The sequence below is a fragment of the Thermobia domestica genome, chromosome 5 (assembly GCF_964235325.1).
Source record: "Thermobia domestica chromosome 5, izTheDome1.hap1.1, whole genome shotgun sequence".
Lineage (NCBI taxonomy): Eukaryota > Metazoa > Arthropoda > Insecta > Zygentoma > Lepismatidae > Thermobia > Thermobia domestica.
Genome location: NC_137458.1, coordinates 294,685,966 through 294,707,815, shown reverse-complemented (window position 1 = coordinate 294,707,815; position 21,850 = coordinate 294,685,966). Strand labels below are relative to the sequence as shown.

The following is a 21,850-nucleotide window of genomic DNA, read 5'->3' as shown; positions in this document are numbered from 1 at the left end:
AAGGGAAACCGGATGGGATGCACAGTAGCACTTAATATTGAGAAAGAATAGTTAAAGGTGACATCTGGCGATAATTCTGTCTCACTACGACGAAACAACTAGCAACAATTTGTCCTTTTCTTCTTCTTTTTGATTGAAGACTACTGCTGTAATTTGTCACGTCAAACTACTTGTAGTGCGACCATCTTTATATCCAGTATAAAAGGCCAGCATTTGCAATTACCCCTCCCTATTTGGTTTTTATTGTAGTATACAGTCAGACGCTCCCTGTTGTTTCTGCTGGAGTAGTCTCATTGTTAGTACTAAAATGAGGGTCTCTCTTCTTCTACTACTTGCGATCACCTTCACTGTTTCTGCTGGGGTAAGTATACTTCATGATTTGTTCGTTTAATGGCGGCTCGTTTAGGATATTACGCAAAATTTTATTCCCTTAGCTTGTAGTGACCCTTTAGCTATTCCCTTAGCTTTTTACGGATGTAACTTCTCTTACAACCCGCCACTCAGTGATGTAAACCCATGAGAAAAATCAGTGATAATTGTCAAATTTTGTTCCTGTAAAACGCCTTCTAGTATGAAAGTTATTTGAGCTCCATCGTGGCTAAGCAGTTAGCGCTTTGCTTTTGACGTAACAGACCCGGGTTCGATTCCCGACAAGAGCTCATGTGGTTCGAATTCTACGCTAATCTGTAGGTCACGTCTCATATTGCCTCGATGTTGAAAGGGATGCTAAACAGAAAATCAAAATCTAATGAAAGGAATTTTTACAATTACCTAAGAACTTTTTTTTTTAAAAAAAGCCAAGAAACTTATACACAAGGGATTCTGGTATTTTAAAAGATTACTAAACAAGAGACACCCAACTTCCAAAACGTTCCACACGAAATTACTGGGGAAACGAACTTGTCTTTTTGGTTCGTTACGTTCCGTAGAAGTTTACGACACAAAAACGTGGAGGAAATACTAACAACAAAATGTACTTGTTTCCGCCAACACTTTCAATTATTATTTTTTTTTTAAATCTATTATATAAAAGAGAACGCACAAATCCTTTGTTAGCTCATCACGCTAATACGGCTGAACCAATTTCTTTCATTTTTGGGGGGTTATTAGGATTTGGACCCTAGATGGTTTTTATCATATCACTTTAATTTTTAATTACCAGTGTCTTGAGATAATTGACCATTCAAGTGTCCATAACGTACAAATCCTTTGTTAGTTCATCATAGGTATAAAAATAAACGTATTTATATGCAACCCGCATGACCGTGTCACTCGGCGGGTTAACATAAATGACAGGCGCTATAATGTTAACATTTACTGCAATTTGAAAGCGAAAAAGTAAAAATTATCTAAGTAACAAAGTTTATTGCGTTCCGGGGTGACCGCAGCGAAGCGGGGCGGGTTAACATAAATGACAGGCGATATAATGTTAACATTTACTGCAATCTTCTATGGTTTTTATCATATCACTTGAAAGCGAAAAAGTAAAAATTATCTAAGTAACAAAGTTTATTGCGTTCCGGGGTGACCGCAGCGAAGCGGGGTGAACGCTGCTAGTACTTAATAAACTATTTGATTAACGTAAAGTATGAACACACTTATAATGAATAAACTTAGTAACATTCAATAGTTTCAGTTTTTATTTTATAAACTTTGATAAATTTGTAGAACGTGGAAAATTTAGGAGCAAAATGGAAATTCCTGTCTATCCGATTTTATAATATTTTAAGTCGGCATCACTGACGTCACTGTGTTTACTCAAATTGCAATAACCCCAAAAACAAAACATTTTAAAACGATGCTTTTATCGACAGGAGAAAACAATTGGTAAGGTAAAATGAGGAAATGAAACTACGATTAAAAGCACTAGGTTGAAGGCTAAAGATTTTCTTAGGGATGACGCGAGTCGAGTCGAGTCGAGTCGAGTCGAGATTTAATCCTTTCTCAACTCGACAGTTCTGCCTCGACTCGACTCGAATTCAAGACGAGACGTCTCGAAATTCGAGTCGAGACAAAATAAACGAGTTAAAATATACGTACACATCAGCCAGAACTTTATGACTACGAGTATCTACCTAATTGTCAGTATATCCACTTGGCACGGATAACAACAGCGACGCGTCTTGGCATGGACGCAATGATCCTTTGTAAGTCGCTGGAGAGAGTTGGCACCACATGTGCATACACAGGTCGCCTAATTCCCGTAAATTCCGGGGAAGGGGGTGATGCGCTCTGACGTCACGTTCAATCACATCACAGATGTGTTCGATTGGATCCAGATCCGGCGAGTAGGGGCGCCAGCACATCACTTGGAACTTGCTCATGTGTTCCTCGAACCACTTCATCATACTCCTGGCCTTAGTGTTACAGCTAGTGATTTTGGGGGCTGAAATAACCGGAAAATTTTGGTTTCTGTCCGGAAAAGTAAACACATTGGTTTTTCTTTCTTTTTCAGCGCGCATTACTGAAAAAACACTGCTGCCAAATAACAGAAGTTTTTCCATGTCAAAGGGATTTGATACATCCCTGTTTTAAAGACAACTTCAGTGGTCACGTTTCCGTCACAACTAGTGTTGTGAAGGACTGGGAAAAAACCGGAAATGTTGGGTAAAAAAACAGTTTTTTACCCTTTTTTCCCGAGCGTAGAAAAAAACGAAACATTTGGGAAAAATTGAAATTTTCGAATACTATGCAATGCTTTTAAAATGAAAACCATTTTATATTTACTAGTTTACAGTTAAGATCATTAAGGGCTTATGTTTCTTGTATTAGAATAGGGAAAATTTTATGGCAACAAATATATGTGCACCACTCTTTTAAAGTTAGCACCGTGATAAAATAGAGTTATGGCTACAAAAGATACTAAAATATAATCCTTGTTAGATTAATTAATATAGACGCATTTAAATTGTCTTAAGCAATCTTATGAAATTCCCTCTTTATGGCAGGGAAGTGGTAAAATAACGGGGTTAGAATCATTTTAGTTAATACCGATATGTTAAAGTCAAATATACAGGGTGTTTCAAAACAACACCGACAACGTTTGGGAGGTGATTCCTGACACCAAGATAAGACGAAAAGTATAGATCAACCTGGGTGCACAAATGCTTCCTTTCGGAGTTATAGGCTGTCGAAAACATGAAATACTGAACTTTAAAGGTCCATAGCTATGAAACTATGAGACTTACCGTAGTCGGGTCAAGACTCTATTTAGGAACTAGTAGTGCCCTATCCAAATATCCAGGTTTCAGAATCCTGCGGTACTTCAATAACAATTTTTATACAGGTAGTTTGTGAGTACTTCAAATTATAACACCGTAGCAAAACTCCCTCTCCAAAAATTGTTGTGTGAGTACCTTAGGATTCTGAAAAATGTATTTTTGGATAGAGCACATATTAGTTCCTAAGTGAAGTCTTGACCCGACTACGGTAAGTCTCATAGTTTCGGAGGTATGGTCCTTCAAAGTTGATTTTTTAATGTTTTCGACAGCCTATAGCCCTGAAAGGAAGCATTTGTACAATCAGGTTGGTCTATACTTTTCGTCTTATCTTGATGTCAGGAATCACCTCCCGAACGTTGTCGGTGTTGTTTTGAAACACCCTGTATTTTTTTTATGGCGATGCGTATCTTCCTTGTGCTGTGTAAAATTTCCGGAAATTTCAAACCCGAAAGAATCTTTTGTTCGGAAATATTGGCAAAAACCGGAAAATATAATTTAAAAACTATTTCTTCGCCTGATGCTAATCTTATTTGCTGTGACGTCTCTGCAGCATATATACAGTACAATGTATTTCGCTAGCTAGCAGGAAAAATACTTAAAGAAATAAGTTTTAATTTTACTTTTTAGTTTTCTGATTTCTGGTTACGCACAAGTGTGTAAATTTGAGCAGCGAGAAATATATTAAAGAATTTATCATGTGAAACTTCCGTTCATTAAAGAGTAGCAAATACCCGTTCTTCGCATGGGTTGAATATGTTTCATTTTGGACATAAAGGGCACCAAAACTGTCACCAATGAATTAGAACCCCAAAACTATGAATTCGACACTAGTATCGGTCATTTTCAATTATTTACATGTTACGCTCCCCCTATAGGAGTACTAATGAGGGCTGAATGTGGATTTAAACGGCTTCGGAAGTGGCACTGTTCATTTCAGCGACCACGAAAACTATCGATTCGACACTAAATTGGTCATTTTCGATCATTTTTATATATCTACCCTTCTCCCTTCTCCAAGTTGCGGCGTTGAATGTGGATTTAAACGGCATTGGAAGTATTACTGTTCATCTCAGCGATAACCAAAACTATGGATTCGACACCAATATCGATCACTGCCATTTTCGATCATTTTTATATATATATCTCCCCTCTCCGCCGCTCCCAAGTTTCGGGAATGAATTTGGATTTAAATGGCATCGGAAATGTCACTGTTCATCTCAGCGACCCTGAAAACTATGGATTTGACACTAATATTGCCATTTTCAATCATTTTTATATATATCTCTCTTCCTCCCCAAGTTATGGGCCTGAATTTGGATTTAAACGGCATCGAAAGAGTCACTGTTCATCTCAGCGGCCCCGAAAACCAATTTTTCCAAATTTTCCGAAAAGAAACTTGAAAAATCTGTTTTTTTTAACGACAGGTTCAAAATTTTACAACACTAGTCACGACATTATTTATTAGTCTTAATTAAGTGAATTGAGCTGAAAATTAAATCTTGGTCTCGAAAGATTAACTATTAAGTTTATGCGTGCTGTACTTTTCTAAAATAATAAATGCTGAAATTGGTTTCAAGGCTGTTTCTCAGTGAATACTTTCTTCAAAATAATATTAAAAATTATAGAAAGATTTTTGAGACATTCGAGTTAAGTCGAGATTTTTACGAGCAGTCTCGACTCGTCTCGAATTTTGCAAAGTGTGTCTTGTCTCGAATCTCGACTCGAATTCGAGTCCAATCGAGTCGAGATTCGACACATGTCTCGACTCGTGCGCATCTCTAGATTTTCTGAACACTAGGACAATGATTCGCTACAATGCATGGAAAGGGAGGGGGGACGGTGGCTCAGTGGTAAAGCGCTTACTTAATGACGCATGGGGTCCCTGGTTAGATCAGCGGCCAATTAAGTTTATGGAGGACAAAATCGTGTCCGTGGGTTTTCTCGGTGTATTCCCGTCTCCTCCTATATTCTCATTCCACTAATTCTTCCATCATCATTCACTTGCTTTAATCGTCGTCTCCCTTAGCCAAGGGACGTTAAACTGAAGGATTTTAAGGAAGAATTATCAGTAGAGCTTTTAGCCTACGTGCCTTTGAAGTGTAAGAGGCAGGTTCGATTCCCGGCACGAACTCATGTGGCTCGGATTCTAAGTTAATCAGTAGGTCCACGTCTGCTATAGCCTCGCTGCTGAACGGGACCTTAAACTCAAAATCATCTCACCTGAAGAATTACTAATATTTTTTCAGTACTTGTTTCACCCTCTGTGTATTGAAATCCCTTCCCACCCACCGCAGGAGAAAGAACTTGAAATCATGGCTGTCTAAGCTGGTCATTAGAAATGTTAATTTAGCATTAAAATATTTCCCACAAAACTCTTTAGTATATTTAATAAAAGCATGATTTTTCAAAGTTTTTTTTTACGGTTATTATTTACTTTTGAAGTTTTACTGGGTATGCTGTAACCAGTTCCTTATTCCTAACTCCCTTAATTTGAAAATACTGCATGATTTCAATGTGCAACCTTACATGTTTAATTTCTAAGAATATTTTACAAGACTTACAAAAGTCAAATTTTTTTCTAAAACAATATTTATAAAAAGTTGAGAATGCTCCGAGAGCATTGCCAGAATGCACTTAAAAAGAATTATTTTTTCTTATTAACTTGTACAGGCCTTATATCAATTGCTCTATGTACTTCATTATGATACTCATTAAACAATTCTTGTAATATGTCTATCCATTTACAATTTCCTTGAGTACTAAATTTTCCACACATGTTTTGTTTAAGAGTTCTGTTAAAACGTTCTACGATATGTTGTTTTACAAAACATGTGCTCGAAATGGAGAGCTCAAAATTGAAAAATTCGCAATATCATCTCTGTATGACCTAAGGTTCCCAAGATATGACTCTTTTAAATCTCCTAAAATCGGGACTTTTTTGGCTAATATCTCGGGAACGGTAAGAGTGACTCGAAAAATTCCATCACTTCTTTCAGATAGTTTTTGATGCTCTATCGAATAAAGGACTCAAAATTGAAAAAATCGCAAATAACACACACACACACTCGCACACACACAGATATAGAGAATTCAGTAAGGAATTTTTAAAGTTCGTTGAAAATATATACGTATGTATATATTTACTAATACCAACGGCGTTCCTCAAGGGGACAAGTCCGCACCCTACGCTGGCCGCAACAGCTGAGTAGAAATCGGAAATGCTCGAGTTCTAATCGGCTCATCTCGGGGGAAAGTAATAGGCTCCAGTCCATTGATCTAATCGTTTATCTACTTTACATCCTTAAAACTACTATTTGGGAGTTCTCATTCCAAATTAACTACTTGTTGGACGAAATATAAATTGTGACGTTTGTGTTGCGAACTGAAAATTTTATCACTCGTCACAACAATTTACTCCGTCTCTTGGCAAACTAAAGAAGCTGCAGTCTACAGACTTGTTTCATTCGGTTAAGATAAAACTCTCACACTTTAGCTCAATTTCGTCAAAAAATATAGTTAGTCTGGGCGTGGACAGGGACGTCATTTGGGGTACATAGGCAGGATAATTGCCTCCCTCTGAGTTTGGCATTTGTAAACATTTAAATCCATAAGATAATAATATACTAATGAAAACCCTGAAAGTCTACTGACTCTAGCGTTTTTCTCCCCCTCCCCCCCTCCATCAAGCAAAATCTGAAAAGACGCTGCTGGCATAGGACTCCCCTTTTGACACTACCGTATATTATGGAATCCAAGACGACGTTTTTTCCCCTCTTAATTTCGTGCCGAAAAATATAGCTCTTTTTACCCTCTTCCACGTCTACCGTTTTAATTTTGAACATTCGCAGATTTGAAGAGGATGAAGACTAAGGAACGTCTGTATCTGATTTCAATTTTAGTTAGTTTTATTGTAAGTTCTATACCACATACTATAGATGTATTTCTGGATCAAAAGATTTAATAAATTTGAATTATTATTATTATTATTATTATTATTATTATTATTATTATTATTATTATTATTATTATTATTATTATTATTATTTTGTAGGCCTTACATCTGGAGAACTACATATGGTGTAGCCAAACCCAAACTGTTATTTAACTCAGTATGATGTACTTATTCCGTTTAAAAAAAAAAAAAAAAACTCGATTTAGGTGCCGTTGAAAAATTTTCTGTGGCCCCTGATTCAATTTTGCATCAAAAAATCCATTACATTTCAATCAAAAATTTTCTTGTAGGCCTTATATCTGGAGAACTACATACAGTGTAGCCAAATCCAAACTATCAGTTAACTCAGTATGATGTACTTATTCCGTAGAAAATACGAAAACCCAATTTAGAGGCCGTTCAAAAATTTTGTGAACCCTGATCCAAAAACTAATTATTGGTCAAGATCACAACCTTTTGATGCATTTTGGTATTATTCCTAAAATTCTTGGCCAAGATCGCAATCTTTTGATCCATTTTTTAAAAATCATTCCTAAAATTATTGTTTAATAATTGTTTATTTAAAAAAAAAAAATGGGAGGTCATCTTGGATTCAGAAATATATGGTAACTTCTTAAGTCGATAGGGCAAAGTGGTATTCACGCGCTGAAATCTATCACTCATTGGAGCGCTATTCCGTTTTTCTCCAAATCATCTTAGAAAAATAATCGTTTCTATGCATCGCTAACTCTTCCATTGAAGTACTTGTAAAACATACCTTGCCATCCGTCTACACAAGAGGATGGAATTGGCGTCTGAGGCCCTGGTTCAATTCCCGGCGTGAGCTCATGTGGTTCGGATTCCACTTTAATCAGTAGGTCCACGTCTCATGTAGCCTCGCTGCTGAACGGGACGTTAAACTCAAAATCAACTCAACTCAACTCAAGAGGATGGAAAGCCCACAAAACCACATTCCACTCAAGAACTTCAGATCAGTAATTTCAATTACTTTTATCTGCTGCGATGAAAATGATAAAATAATGAAAAACGACTGGAAGTTTTTAAAATGTGTGTGGGGGGGAGAGTGAAGAGAATTAGCTGCGTCGAGTGGAAAACGAATGAGAGGGTGTTAGAAATGGTGGGAAAGAAAAGAACAATTTTAGATATTATTAAGAAGAGGAAGAGAAACTGGCTAAGAAGGAACTGTATCATGAGGGATGTGCTAGAGGGTATGGTGGCAGGAAAGAGACGGAGGGGACGAAGGAGGCTATAGTTGATAGACAACATCAAAACAGAAAAAATGTATGTGAAGATAAAGAGGTTAGTGAAAGACTGTGGAGCATTGAAGTTTCTCAACTGCGGCAAGTGACTTGCCAATAATGGCAGAATACCTATGAGGATGATGGTTATCTGCTGCCGCTTCCTACTTTGCATGTGCTACCTAGGAAACATGAGTGCGTTAGGTTGGTCATGCATACTGTATTCTTTAAGTTAGAGCTACAGAGTTAAATAAGTGCTATTTACTATGGATGGCAACATAAAATTAAATATTGTTTGAATACTTGTGTCAAAATATTGTTATGTAAACACAATACTTATTACAATACATAGTTTACTTAGTATAGATAATAACAAATAAAATTACTAAAGCTAATTGATATTTTATCATTTATCTTACAGCCACATGGTTGCAACTTCCAAATATCAGATGAAACAAAGCAAGTGATTAAAGATTGTAAAACCAATGGTGAGGTAAGTCTCGTTTTATCTTCCTTATTATGTTGATTGCAGGTCTAATTTGCTTTCAATTAAAATACACAATGTAAATTAACTTTATATAGCCAATAGGAAGTTCTAATATGTTACGCTTGTTTACGTACACTGAGTGCTCACTGAATTGCGATCACCTACCTAACATGTGTTGGTCCACCTTTTAGTCAGAGGACAGTCTAGATGGGCGTGGCATGGATTCTGATAGTTGCTGATATGTTTCTACGGGGATCTGACACCAGATGTTCCTGATGGCATCACACAATGAGCCCACAGATGTCGGTACAGGAGTCGTGGTGCGAAGAGCTCGCTTCTAGACATCTCATAAATATTCTGTAGGATTAAGATCCGGTGAGTTAGGAGGCCAATTCATATGCTACAGCTCCGTGGAATTTTCCTTAAGCCAAGCAAGTACAGTTCTGGCTTGGTGACACCGTGCATTGTCGTCTTCGTGTGGGTAAAAGTGTTGCATTGTAGGGTGTACGTGATCCACTAACATATACAGGTACACAACGGATGTCTCGCTGTGGTCGATGCCCACCAAAGTTCCAAGTTCATACCAGCAGACGCATCCCCAAACTATACAGACGCCCCCTCCTGTCTGTTCAATACGCACCATGTACATGGGGTTCATAGCTTCGTGCTATTGGCGCCACACATGCACACGCCTTCCGAAAGGAGTGGCACAAAGTAGCAGTTGATTTATCGGACATTTTCCAACCATCTATGATCCAGTTATCATGTTCCTGTGCCCAAGCGAGACTAAGTCGGCGGTTACTAGTCGTAAGGAGTGGGTGGCGAGTGGGTCGTCTGCTGTGGAACTCCATGCGTGCCAGTGACTGTATAGTTGCATGGGATATGGGTGTTGTGCATTCACCATTGTATTGATCACGTAATTCCTGACACTGATGGTTCGTTTGGTTATCAAAAGCTGTTTGACGTTACGCTCATCCCACATTTTGAACTTCCGTACTGCATTTCCGTCACTTGGAGACCGTTACCCCATTTTCTTCCCACTCCTTGTACACCTTCATTACATAGGAACGGGCTCATCCGGCAAGTATTACTGTGTGGGTTATTGACGTACCTATTGCTCGGATACCCACAATCATACCCTATTAAAGTGAGAGTAAATCCTTCCCACCTCCCATTATGACAGAGTACTGTCTGCTAACAAGTAGCCTCGAGTGTGTTCTTTCTCTGAAATACTACTAGTCTGGGTGGTCATGTAATCAGCTCTGCTGCTGGCCACACTTCCTTGTGGAGGGGTGATCACAATTCAGTGAGTGTATATACACAATGGACCCTCGGGTCAGAACTGAATCTGTTTCGCAGGGGTGCCCACAAGGGGGGGCTATGACGCAAACTGCGTCATTGAAATATTTGGGGGGGTTAAAATCTATATAAATATGTTCGAGAGGGTGTATAAATTAATCGAAAAGATTTTTTTTCATTGAAGAACACCTACGGATAGGCAATTGAGGGGGGGGGGTGCGTCATCGACATGAGGGGGGGGCACCACTGTGTTTCGTAACGCTGTTCGTGAACCAAAACACTTTTTTCGAAATTAAACCTTTTTTTAAAAAGTCAAGTTTTCAATCCCTTATAACTTCATTTATATTTATTCAAAATACTTAATAGTATTTTGAATAATTAATATAGTGTTGTAAATTTCTGCTTAATATATAGATTTGAAATATGCAATAGAGTGAAAAAATACAACTGTCTGTTAGAATGACACTAGTGATATTACAGGGCAAACAATTTCAATTTAAATTGTTCACTGTGTACACACATAAAATGTGAATTTCAAATAGCATTACAATATAACATGAGCTGCTTTGCAGCCTAACTGCTAACACATTTACATTCGGTGTACTGGTGTGGGACCTGGTGTACGTGGAGTTCCGGGTTCAATATTTGGCGTTTGAAGAAAAGGATGAATTTAGAGAATGTACTTCATAATATCTCTTGGTTTTATCGAATTCAGACATATAATACAGGGTGTTCCAAAACAACACCGACAACATTTGGGAGGTGTTTCCTAAAACGAGGGTAAGACAAAAAGTATAGACCAATCTGAGTGCAGAAATCCGTCATTTCGGAGTTATAGGCTGCCGAAAACATGAAAAATATTAACTTTAAGGGTTCATAGTTGCAATATTATGGAACCTAACGTAGTCAGGTCAAGACCACTAAGGAACTAATATACTAATATTCCAAAAATACATGGTTCAGAATCCTGCGGTGCTCATGCAACAATTTTTATAGAAGTTCGGCTACGGGCATATAATTTGAAGTATTCATCAACTCCTTCTATAAAAATTGTTGCGAAAGTAGCGCAGCATTCTGAAAGATGAACATTTGGATAGGGGGCATACTAGTTCCTAAGTGAAGTTTTGATCTGACTATGGTAGATTCCATAGTATTGGAACTATGAACCTTTAAAGTTCATTTTTCATGTTTTCGGTGGCTTATAACTCCGAAATGACGGATTTCTGCACCCAGGTTGGTCTATACCTTTTGTCTCATCTTCGTGTCAGGAATTACTTCCCAAACGTTGTCGGTGTTGTTTTGAAACACCGTGTATAATCGAGACTTTTGATTGATTGTGTTGTGAAAAGATATTTGATTGTTTTCTTATTGTCTAAATTAGATAACTTAACGATACATGAGTTATGTTCATGGAAAAAGACTGGCATATTAACCTATGACTACATTCCAATTAATTATTCCGCTAGTTTATTCATGCCGTGGGACGCGAAGTTGATGCACTTTGCATCATACACACAGAGACGCAATAAACAAAACTGTGGCAATACTTTATGGATATTAGTATACAAGGGCGCCCATCAGGGGGGCAAGGGGGGCGCTCGCCCCCCTAAGAGGAAATTGTACTTGGGAATATCGAAAACCCGATAGAATTTTTACATTAGTTACAGCAAAATCTGAAACTATATTTGAAAGGTTGCTTGTCCCTTGGAAACCACAACATGGGCGCCCTTGTTAGTATATATATTGGTATTTATATTATTGTTGCAATATATTTACCTTAAACAAACTTTAATGTTTTTATTCTGTTTACCTCTATTTCAGTGCATCTCACAGTGTATTATGAGGAAACTAAAAGGGGTAAGTTTTTTGCTTTTCTTTCCTTTTCTCTACTTTTCTTTTCAGTCTAAAAATGACCCTGAAAAGGATATCTAAACACACATTTCGTGCATCAATGTGAAAGACGCGGTGTTTCGTGAAGGTAGATTGACAAATTACCCTCACCAACAATTTTGGCAAAATGTGCAATAATGCGAAGTAATTTGTTGAACTTACTTTTTCGTAGCGGAATTACTTTTCAAGGTATTGTATCCGTTCCAGACCACTCAAATGTTCGAAGATTGCTATTAAAACTAGAGATGTTTATAATAGATCTGAAGCTAGAGTAAGGGTAAGCTCCTCTGCAAACCGCTTTCAGTATTCCTTAAAACTTAGATTTAAAAAATGTTCAAAAGAATAAGAAGTCAAGAAAAATCTTACAGATTATTTCGTTGCAAACGAAAAATTTCAGTTTGGTTGTTGGGTAGGATACAGATCCTAATTTAAATAGTTATTTCTACTAGCGCATGGCTTCCTTAAGGGAAGGATATTTTTCTTTTTAACTTGATAACTCTGTTATGATTTTTACCGTTATTGGCTTGACAAGAATTTCTTGTATCGTTGAAGGATGGTGGATTTAGTCATTTCTTGTTATCAGAAATTCACCTGTGTTGCTGTAAAAAGAAAATAATTTTGGAAGCTGCTGAAATAACATTAAACTTTAGTCAATGAATTTCAAATAGTTTGGTCTCTATGTAACTCATTAAAGAAAATCGTATTTCATAATAATAGCACCCATGCACTTACAAAACTATGAATGTAAGATGAACTCAAGGTAGCACCATCAAAAATTCTCAGCGTCCCTGTCTTACTATTCTGGCTACAGACTAGAGGTCTGCACGGGCCGGAATTTTTAGCCCGCATCCGGCCCGGCCCGTGAATTTACAATGTGAGCCCCAACCCAAGTCCGAAATATATTTTAGCATTTAGGCCGAGCCTGGCCCGAGCTTGTGTAATAATCAAATGAGCCTGAAATAAGCCCGAATTACAGAAACTTAATAATTAACGCAAAATTGTATTTTTATTTACAGCAATTAGAGGTTTAATTTTGCAGTTGTGATTTAAAAGTTCTCCAGAAAAAATGGTGCAATATATATCGTTGTACAGTATATTTACAAAATTAGGTCCGAAGAGGCCCGAGAAATATGGTTGTATATTTAAAAATTCGCGACCTGAGCCCTGCCCGGGCCCGAAGTGATATGTGCTTTGTAGGCCCGAGCCCGGCCTGCAGACTAGGTCGCACTTAGACCCGCGGGCTCGGCCCGAGCCCATGCAGACCACTACTACAGACCTACTGTGTAAGTAATGATTTTGGCATCTCAGCGTCAAAAGCACACCTCCTAAAATAATTTTCAACCGAGGATAGAAGTATTGATCAGATGTCTCAGTGTCTGGATAATAAGTTGGTCCTGTATTTGGAACTAGACCTTTTCCAGTTTGTCTATTTGTCCATTGTGTGATGAGCCTTGGGCTTTGACGCATTATGCTGAATGAAAGGTAACTTTAAACCTATTGCTTCTACAGTATTGTAGTCATGTTGAATGTGGTATTGATTTAAATTAATGAACATATAAATTTTGCTATCTTTCTATAGCTCACAAATACCATCCTTAATTTGAATCTTTATTATTTAAAAAAAAAATATTTAATTTAGCATAGTTTTTCATAGTAGATTTACATATTGAAGTGTTGAATGGATGGAGTCCATCTACGTACCTAAACCCGGTTAGACTGTGTGATTTCATCAGCTGACAGTCTTCTCCTAGTTAAATCGAAATGAAAGAAATAATTCTGGAATTTCACTTCGATTCTCCTTAGTAACTGGATCCTTTAAATGGCATACATGGAACACCAAGAATAATATAAAAATCAAAATAATAGACGGAATTAGACAATCGAATATCATTTAGAGTAATACCTCTAGTTGGTTATAATTTTGTGGGAACATACATATTTTAAGAGTTTGATTGGTTAATTTGAATTTACGTCATTCGTCAGCAGCGAAATTACATAGATTTAGGATTATGAATTAAATTTCTGGGCTTTCGGCATCTATGGCCATGTTAGTCCATTACGTATGAGTGATGACGTCTCTCGGTGATCACACTGCCCAGGGAATTGAAGAGGAAGAAAGAAAGGAAGCGGTCTGGAATTATATGAGGTGCTCTCCGGGCATTTGCTTCGTGTGAACGAGGAAAACCCAGGAAAAACCTCACTCAGGATGACTGGTCTGAAAACTATTAATTCTTTCCGACGATTGTTCCCACCGGGAGTCAAACCCGGGACGCGAGGCTACATACGTTAGGGCCTGTACTTCAAAGTACGATCTATGATATTCTTCCAACGGGAATCGAAATCAGGACCTCGTACACGAGAGGTATACACGCTAGCCACTGGATCAATGATGTTGTTCTACACCGTGTATATGGTTTTAATTATTCTATAAGTTGGCACTTGTGAAAATTGACAATTTTCATCCTTAGAAAAAAATAACCTAGGGAAAGCAGTGCACATGGAAAATGAAAGTGATTATAGAGGAAAATGCAAACAATCAGGGACGTACGCAGAGGGTGGAGTCGCAGAAATTCCGATTTTTCTGTAAATTTAGTCTAGTTTTAGGGGCGATTTTATAAATTTTAATATAATTTATCCTCTTATTAAATTTGGATATCTCTGAAAAGCTTTTGCCTCCCCTCGAAATAAATTCCTGAATACATATGTGCAAACGATAATCATATGTTGTCTTCTTGATCGAGTTTAAAATATGCACACAAGCTGGGCTAGGCTATGTGATAGTTCCCTAGTTTCCTACGAGACAAGATTTCAGGCTGCCGTGTCTCGATTAGGATTAGGATTACGAAATTAGATTTGTGGGTTGTCATCATCTAAGGTAATTTAGCCCGTCACGTATAAGAGAGATGACATTTCTCGGCGAGCACACTATTCGATGAAAGGGAAGGAAGGAAGCTGCCTGGCACCATTATGTTAGGTACCATCCCGGCATTTTCCTGGTATGAATGAAGGAAACCCAGGAAAAATCTCACTCAAGATGGCTGACCCGAAAAAGCTTTTACACTTTTTCGACCGAGTAACCACACCGGGAATCGAACCGAGACCGCTCGCACCAAAGACAAGAGAGTTACGCCGCGCAGGGCCACTGCCTTGTTTCGAATATGTGTTATGAAAGTAATTAAGCATCTCGGGAAGTGTATATCGTCCATATTTTCACGAACACGAATTAATGAACATCCCAACTATCATGCATTACGAACTGGCAAATGAGCGAAAAGTTAACATGTTGAATTTTGTGTTCCTGTTTATATTCGAATAACTCGTACTTTGTTCTAACAGCGTATGATGAAGTTTCCATTAAGTTTGCCTCTAATATATATATATATATATATATATATATATATATATATATATATATATATATATATATATAAGTAATTCGTAAGTTGCGCAAAATTTACGACTTTCAACGTTGTTTTTCTCGAAATCAAGATTTTGCAGATTCGTCGGTTCGTGATTCATGGTGAATGTGATATTTACCTGTTCGTGGAAACATCGACGAAATATTTCTGTTGTCATGTTGAAACTCAAACCCATTTAAAATCGTTGTACAGTTTTTAACTTAAATGATACCGTAAATACGTACACGATCATCTATTAATAGAGTTAATAAATATACCTGTATACCTGTCTAACCTTGCGCGTTTTCTTTCTTCTTTTATATAACGTATTGTAATGGCCAGTGCCGTACGCAGAAGTTCGTCGAGTGGAAGGGGCTCATATTTCCAAGTTCATGTAATTTTAAGTGTTTGTATACGTATCTTAATATGAGTAAATGCTTATTTTTGCATAATATTTTGCTCAACGGGGAAGGGAATTAAAACCTTGAAATGCCCCTTTGCTACGCCACTGATAATGGGTACTGAAAGCAAAATGGTCCTAAATCATCCATAATACAATAAACAATCTATTTTGTTGTTATAGCTGGACACTGATGATTGTCCAAACCCTGATTTATACGAGGCTCTGTTGGAAAGAGAAATTGGAAACGAGGACTTGAGGCCGCAGTTGATTCAGCTTACACATGACTGCTTCGATGAGGTACCAAAAGGTAAATATGAAACAAATAGTAATGAAACACACTAAATTAAGTGAAGAATTCCAGTGTGTGAATTACCAAACATTAAGGCTTGATACTCAAGAATATTTCTGGTTCAAAAATTTCAAATCTATGAATGCAGAATGTATAAGTAGACCTATAATTTAGAGAACAGTATAATGTCCATTATTTTATATTCCTTAGATGTCCACATTTCAAAACAAACTGCTTTTTCGTTCTATAAAGTCATCTAGAGTTTTTTTAAAAAAGATATGATTCAATTCAGTTCAATTCAAACAAAATAACAAATAGGTTGCCATTCTTTGATCGATAGCAAATAATATTAATAATACACAATTATCTATTCACTATGATAGAAAACGAGTTTAAAAATTTGGTTGATTTCGAGAATTTTAGCAATTGTCACTAATTAAATTTTCTGACGAAGTTTTGATAATTTCCTGCCCACAAAAGTGAAACATTCACCCTATTTCATGAGTGTTATTATACAAAATTTTTGAAATTCCAAAATGAGTTTTCCCAAAATCATCTTAAATGATATTTCCTAAAGTCAGCACTTAGCTAAAAATGCTTTCTCACACCTGTTTCTTGACAATCAATAGGCGTATTACTTAAGTCCTTTTTCTCTTCTCCCCCTTCCAGACCCCCGAAACAAGAAAAAATGAAACGAAATCTTTAATTTTTACGTCCCACGATTATGCCGGTTAGGCTAAAGGAGACAATGATGATGAGAAATGAGTGAAATGGTGGGATGAAGAAAGTGGGAGGAAACGGGAGAACCTCGAGGAAATCCATGCACACGGTGTTTGTCCACAACAAGATTTACTTAGTGCGAGCTGGGATCGAACCAGGGACCACATGCACCAGACGTGAACGCTCTACCACTGAGCCACCGCGGCCCCTCACGCTAAAGAAGAGTTCTACTGTCTCCTCTACTTTGGAAAATGTTGAAAATCAAGGTATATCTAGGGGCCAGTGATAGAGTCTTTATTTCTAGTGGAAAGATGACAAACACATGATCAACAAAGCGGTTTTAGATGATCCATGATACAATGGATGCATTCTCAATCCACGAATTTTTCCATAATCTTTCACTTACATCAGTGTTACAGTTTTTTTCCAAATAAGGACCTCTTTTATTCAACAAAATGTATACGGACCAGCATACCCATGCTCCCTTCGAAAGCAAATTTATTATGTTTTAAATGGCTTCAGTGTATACCACTTCATCAGTATAAGGTAAACGCGCCTGAATTCGACAGGCACCCGAATTCGACATACCTGTGTTTAAATGTTGTGAAATAAGCGTAAGATGTCATCCCTGCGATCGTGAATAGAAGTGGCAACATTATGGGAGTGTCTTTTCTCGTGTCAAAAGCATGCTTACAGTAGATGAGTCATACGTATGGAGAAAAGAAGTACATTGTTGTGTGTATGATACACTCTTCGAGTAAAACAAATAATCTTAAGGAAATCATAAGGCAAGCTATTTCCGTAAGACTTTTATTAAAGTTAGGTTTGCTTCAAGCAAATAATGGTACTTTAATGTTGTAAAGGAGTTTCAATCAGTGCGTTTTGTTTTCTTCTGTGAGGACAAAGGTTGTGATGTAACATCAACGGGAGGTTGTCGAAAACACGAGCCTTTATTTGTAACGTGAACCGGATTTCGACAAGGTTGTCGAATTCATGCTCAGTAGTGCAAATATAATTTTAACTGAATATCTAAACGTACAAGTATGTTCAAAGTCTTTCATAAAGCTATTTGTTGCATAATTCTCCGATAGTTGTAACCTCAGTTCGACATGGAATGTCGAAATCAGGTTCCAGCATGTCGAATTGAGGATCATCGAAATAACTACTCAGTTCAGAACACTTAAGTTGTGTTCTTTTGCCCGTCTGATAATTTCTGCATAATAATAAAACAATATTTGAAGCTGAGAAGAGATTACTACTAATAATAATGCCGACTTAATATTTTACATGGATATAATTGAAGGTGCCGAATTCAGATACCGCAACTGTCGAAACCAGGTGAAGTGTGTCGAATTCGGGTTCCATTGGCGAGTTCCAGTTTCATAAAAAATTTTAACATTAGCATTTGAGCCTTGAAGTAACTTTTAGTATTAGTAGAGACTGTACATTTCAAGGAAAAAAATGGGCCAATTATGTTTTATTATTATGTTTTATGGTCCCAATAGGCCCAATAGTATGGTCACAATAGGCAATTGATTTTGAAAAAGGTCCTTAACCTGTCGAAATCCGGTGCGTTTACCTTACTCATGTTTGTGAAATAGTGTTCACTAAAATTCCTTTAGCTTTATATTAGTAATAGCGGAAACGTCCGTTCTTTGCACGGAAAGAATAGACTTACGTGCAATATTTGAACTTTGCTCCCTGAAATAGGCATTTGAATAAAAATGTAATGATAAAATCTCATACACTCTTAGATATGTCCTTTAATCAAAGTGTCATGATAATAACACCTAGCACGAGGAAGGTATTAGTCATGTATCAAAATTCATTTAAAATTGTTCTATCATTTTTTCATGAAACGAACGCAAACACAAAGATAACGCCGCTTGCAGTACGGCGAAAATAATATAGTGAAACGCCTCCTTTCCTTTGACCTCTTAACGCTGGGACGTGTTCACTTATTTTTAATAACAAGTTTATATACTGAGTTTCGCTTTCCTAAATTAATCGAAAGGAGATTACATGTTTCTGCGGCGATTGATTTTTTGGGTATCTCAATGCATACAATTAGATAGAACTATAGTTAGTGTAATATCAATTTTCATGGCTCACTGTAATTTAATATTGGTGTTCTGACATGAAGCTTGTCAATTGTTCATTATAATTTTACTACAAATTTTTAACGAAAAGTTCTACTGATATTCTTGTAGTAATATTGGAGTAAGTTATTAATGAAACTTCTAATTTTAGAATCTTCACTATTACAATCTAAATTATATTTACTTATTTTTCAACAGGTGACATGAGTTGCTGTGACTATGCATCTGCTCTTTGGGAATGTAAGAAGAAGCGTTTACCAGAAGTAAGTGGAATTAGTTTTGAATACATATTTCAAGTCAATGTGTATTTCAAATGCATAAAACTTTTTTGATCCGTCATAAAATCAACACATTTTATTGAATGATTCTAATTTAAATATATAAAATTTTGTCCAAAACATATTATTATTATAAGAACAAGAGAATGATAGAGAACATCTCGGAATGAGGTACAAAATATTGATTTGTCTCTTGAAAACTTTTTTTTTTTTTTTTAATATAACCTCCTTTGATACTTCTACACTTGGTGCGACTATATTTTGAAGCCTTTATGCCATCACGAAAAACAGATTTCTTCAGGTTGCAAAATTCTTCTCCACATAGTTTAAGCTCTGCGTCTGACAAAACTCGAAGTCCATTAATGTATTGTTTCAGCTATGGAAAGAATGGTTGAACAAGCATTGTTTTAATGCAAGGTGAGTTACTTCTTTGATAAAGCTTATTTGATCCAGTCGCCCCAATCGCCCCCCCCCCCAGAAAAGGAAACTTTTAATAATTTTATATATAAATAAAACCCATCCCAGAGTTTGGAGCTCTTAAAAGTAGCTCTAAGTATAAGTATTACAACCCACCGCCCCCCCCAGAAGTCCGTCCTGGATCCGCCCCTGATTTGATCTTTCCATGTAGTTGCTCTTATTATCCAAAAGTTGTACACATAGTGTTCAGCAGTGATGGTTAACCAGTGAAAAATACTTTTTATGTATGTATATATATATATATATATATATATATATATATATATATATATATATATATATATAAAGTAACCAATGTTTAGAGCAGACTTCACACCCATATTACATTCTTGGATGTTTACATTGTTTTGGCGAGTGTCCTTCTAAAGTGTAATCGTACCCATACTTCATCAATGGATACGAATAGACGCATAAAATCTATTGATTCCTTGATCAGTCTTAGTTGTTCTTTAAAAGTTGCATTCTGAAACGTTTTTAGTCAAGCATCAGTTTCGCGGGTCATCTTCCAGGCTTTCACGGCTTAAACTTAGGTGTCCACTTGGTAATAGTTGAAATTGATGAAGTTGACTCCCCTAAAGCAATTTTCGTGTCATTATGTATTTTTGTCGCCTTTATATGCTTTTCAGCAAATTTTTAATTACCACCGTATTATTTTCGTTTTTTAAAAAAATTTAACAACAAATATCCTGACAACAGTGCAAAGCGTCATAACGAAAAATGGATACATACTACTCGCTTCAGAGCTAATGCTGCCATCTGTGAGTCATTGCGAGAAGTTCTTCAATATTACTCGGAAGAGAAAAATAACGCCCAGAAGAATGTGTTTGCACCTAAAATTGTACTTTTTTTTTTTTTTTTTAATGAATACGAATGTAATGAGTCAAAATCAAGAATCATCTTTATCATTGTTGTTATTCTGCCACCACTGGAAGGAAAATTTGTTGCAAAATGTAAAGTTTTCAAGAACTACATAGTAAAAAACATGACTGTGTTAATTCAATACAATGGCTCTATATTACCCGAATAGTGTTAAGGTTTGACACAAATTTGGTAGTACCTCAACTCCATCGCACTTTGAAGTAAAGTATTAAACTGGTAGTCGCTAAATCAACCATCGTACACGATGAGAGTAATATACTGTTGGTGCTATCTTACATGCAGGGTGCAAGAAAAATTTGTAACAATATTTTGGGAATAGATTCCTCACATCAAAATAAGAAAAAAATGTTCATATCGACCTGTGGTCGGAAGTGCATTGTTAGTAGTTATAGGATATCCAAAACGTGAAAAGATTAACTTTAAAGGTTCATAGTTCTACTACTGTAGAACAGTGGTGGCTAGTGTTAGTGTTGCAGCGTTGCGCAACGACCAAAGTATTTCAAGAAAAAAAAAATATTATCAATAGTAGTAAAGAACAGAAAAAATACTTTTTAATACTTGCATATATACACTTTAAATAACATTTTTTTTTTTTTTAACTTCTGTAACTGTCCGTTCCGTTAATCCGTTTTAAAAAGCGAAAAATAATCCGTCACAGAGTCTCTAATTTACATTGTGTTGCAGCGAGCATGCAACGACCAGGTTCCTTCAGCGCGGATATTGGAGGAAATGTTAAGTCTCCTTTCCCCTATCTCAGAAGTTAAAGGGACTGGTCGTTGCAGTGCTTCTGCAACAGCACGGTTTCCAGTGAACGAGAAGGTTTTTCACGCTAAATAAGATTTCCGAATTTTCTTTCACTAGCAATTAACAAATAGAATTTGTTTTTATGCATTCATATTTTTAAATTACGGGACCATGCTGAAGCAAATCAATATAATGACAATTAAAAAAAGTGATTGCAAAATTACAAAATAGGAAAGAAAATATCTAGTAGAGGAGAAAACAAATGAAAGTAGACCCGGATTTACAAGTTAATTCTTAGCTTATATTGATAATGGAGGCTTCTTCTACAGTAATTTGTGAATCAAATATTAATAAGTCTGTATGTAGAATCGCTCGCCTCCTCTCCCCCACTATGGATAGTATTTTAGTATAAAGATATTTCTTTTATAAAATAAGTATATTTTATACTCTTGATAATTTCCACATAAAACTGTATG

At 36.5% G+C, this 21,850-nt stretch overlaps 1 protein-coding gene across 1 annotated transcript in view; it reads left to right on the top strand.

The window, feature by feature from the left end:
* The first annotated feature begins 249 nt into the window (after positions 1-249).
* Positions 250-21,850, top strand: part of LOC145684921 (uncharacterized) — a 33,150-nt gene continuing 11,549 nt past the window's right edge. The window contains exons 1-5 of the mRNA XM_081757273.1: positions 250-361; positions 8,833-8,904; positions 12,019-12,054; positions 16,069-16,195; positions 19,195-19,259. Coding sequence (XP_081613399.1) covers positions 308-361; positions 8,833-8,904; positions 12,019-12,054; positions 16,069-16,195; positions 19,195-19,259 — 354 coding nt within the window. The 5' untranslated portion in view covers positions 250-307. The remainder of the gene's footprint in view (positions 362-8,832; positions 8,905-12,018; positions 12,055-16,068; positions 16,196-19,194; positions 19,260-21,850) is intronic.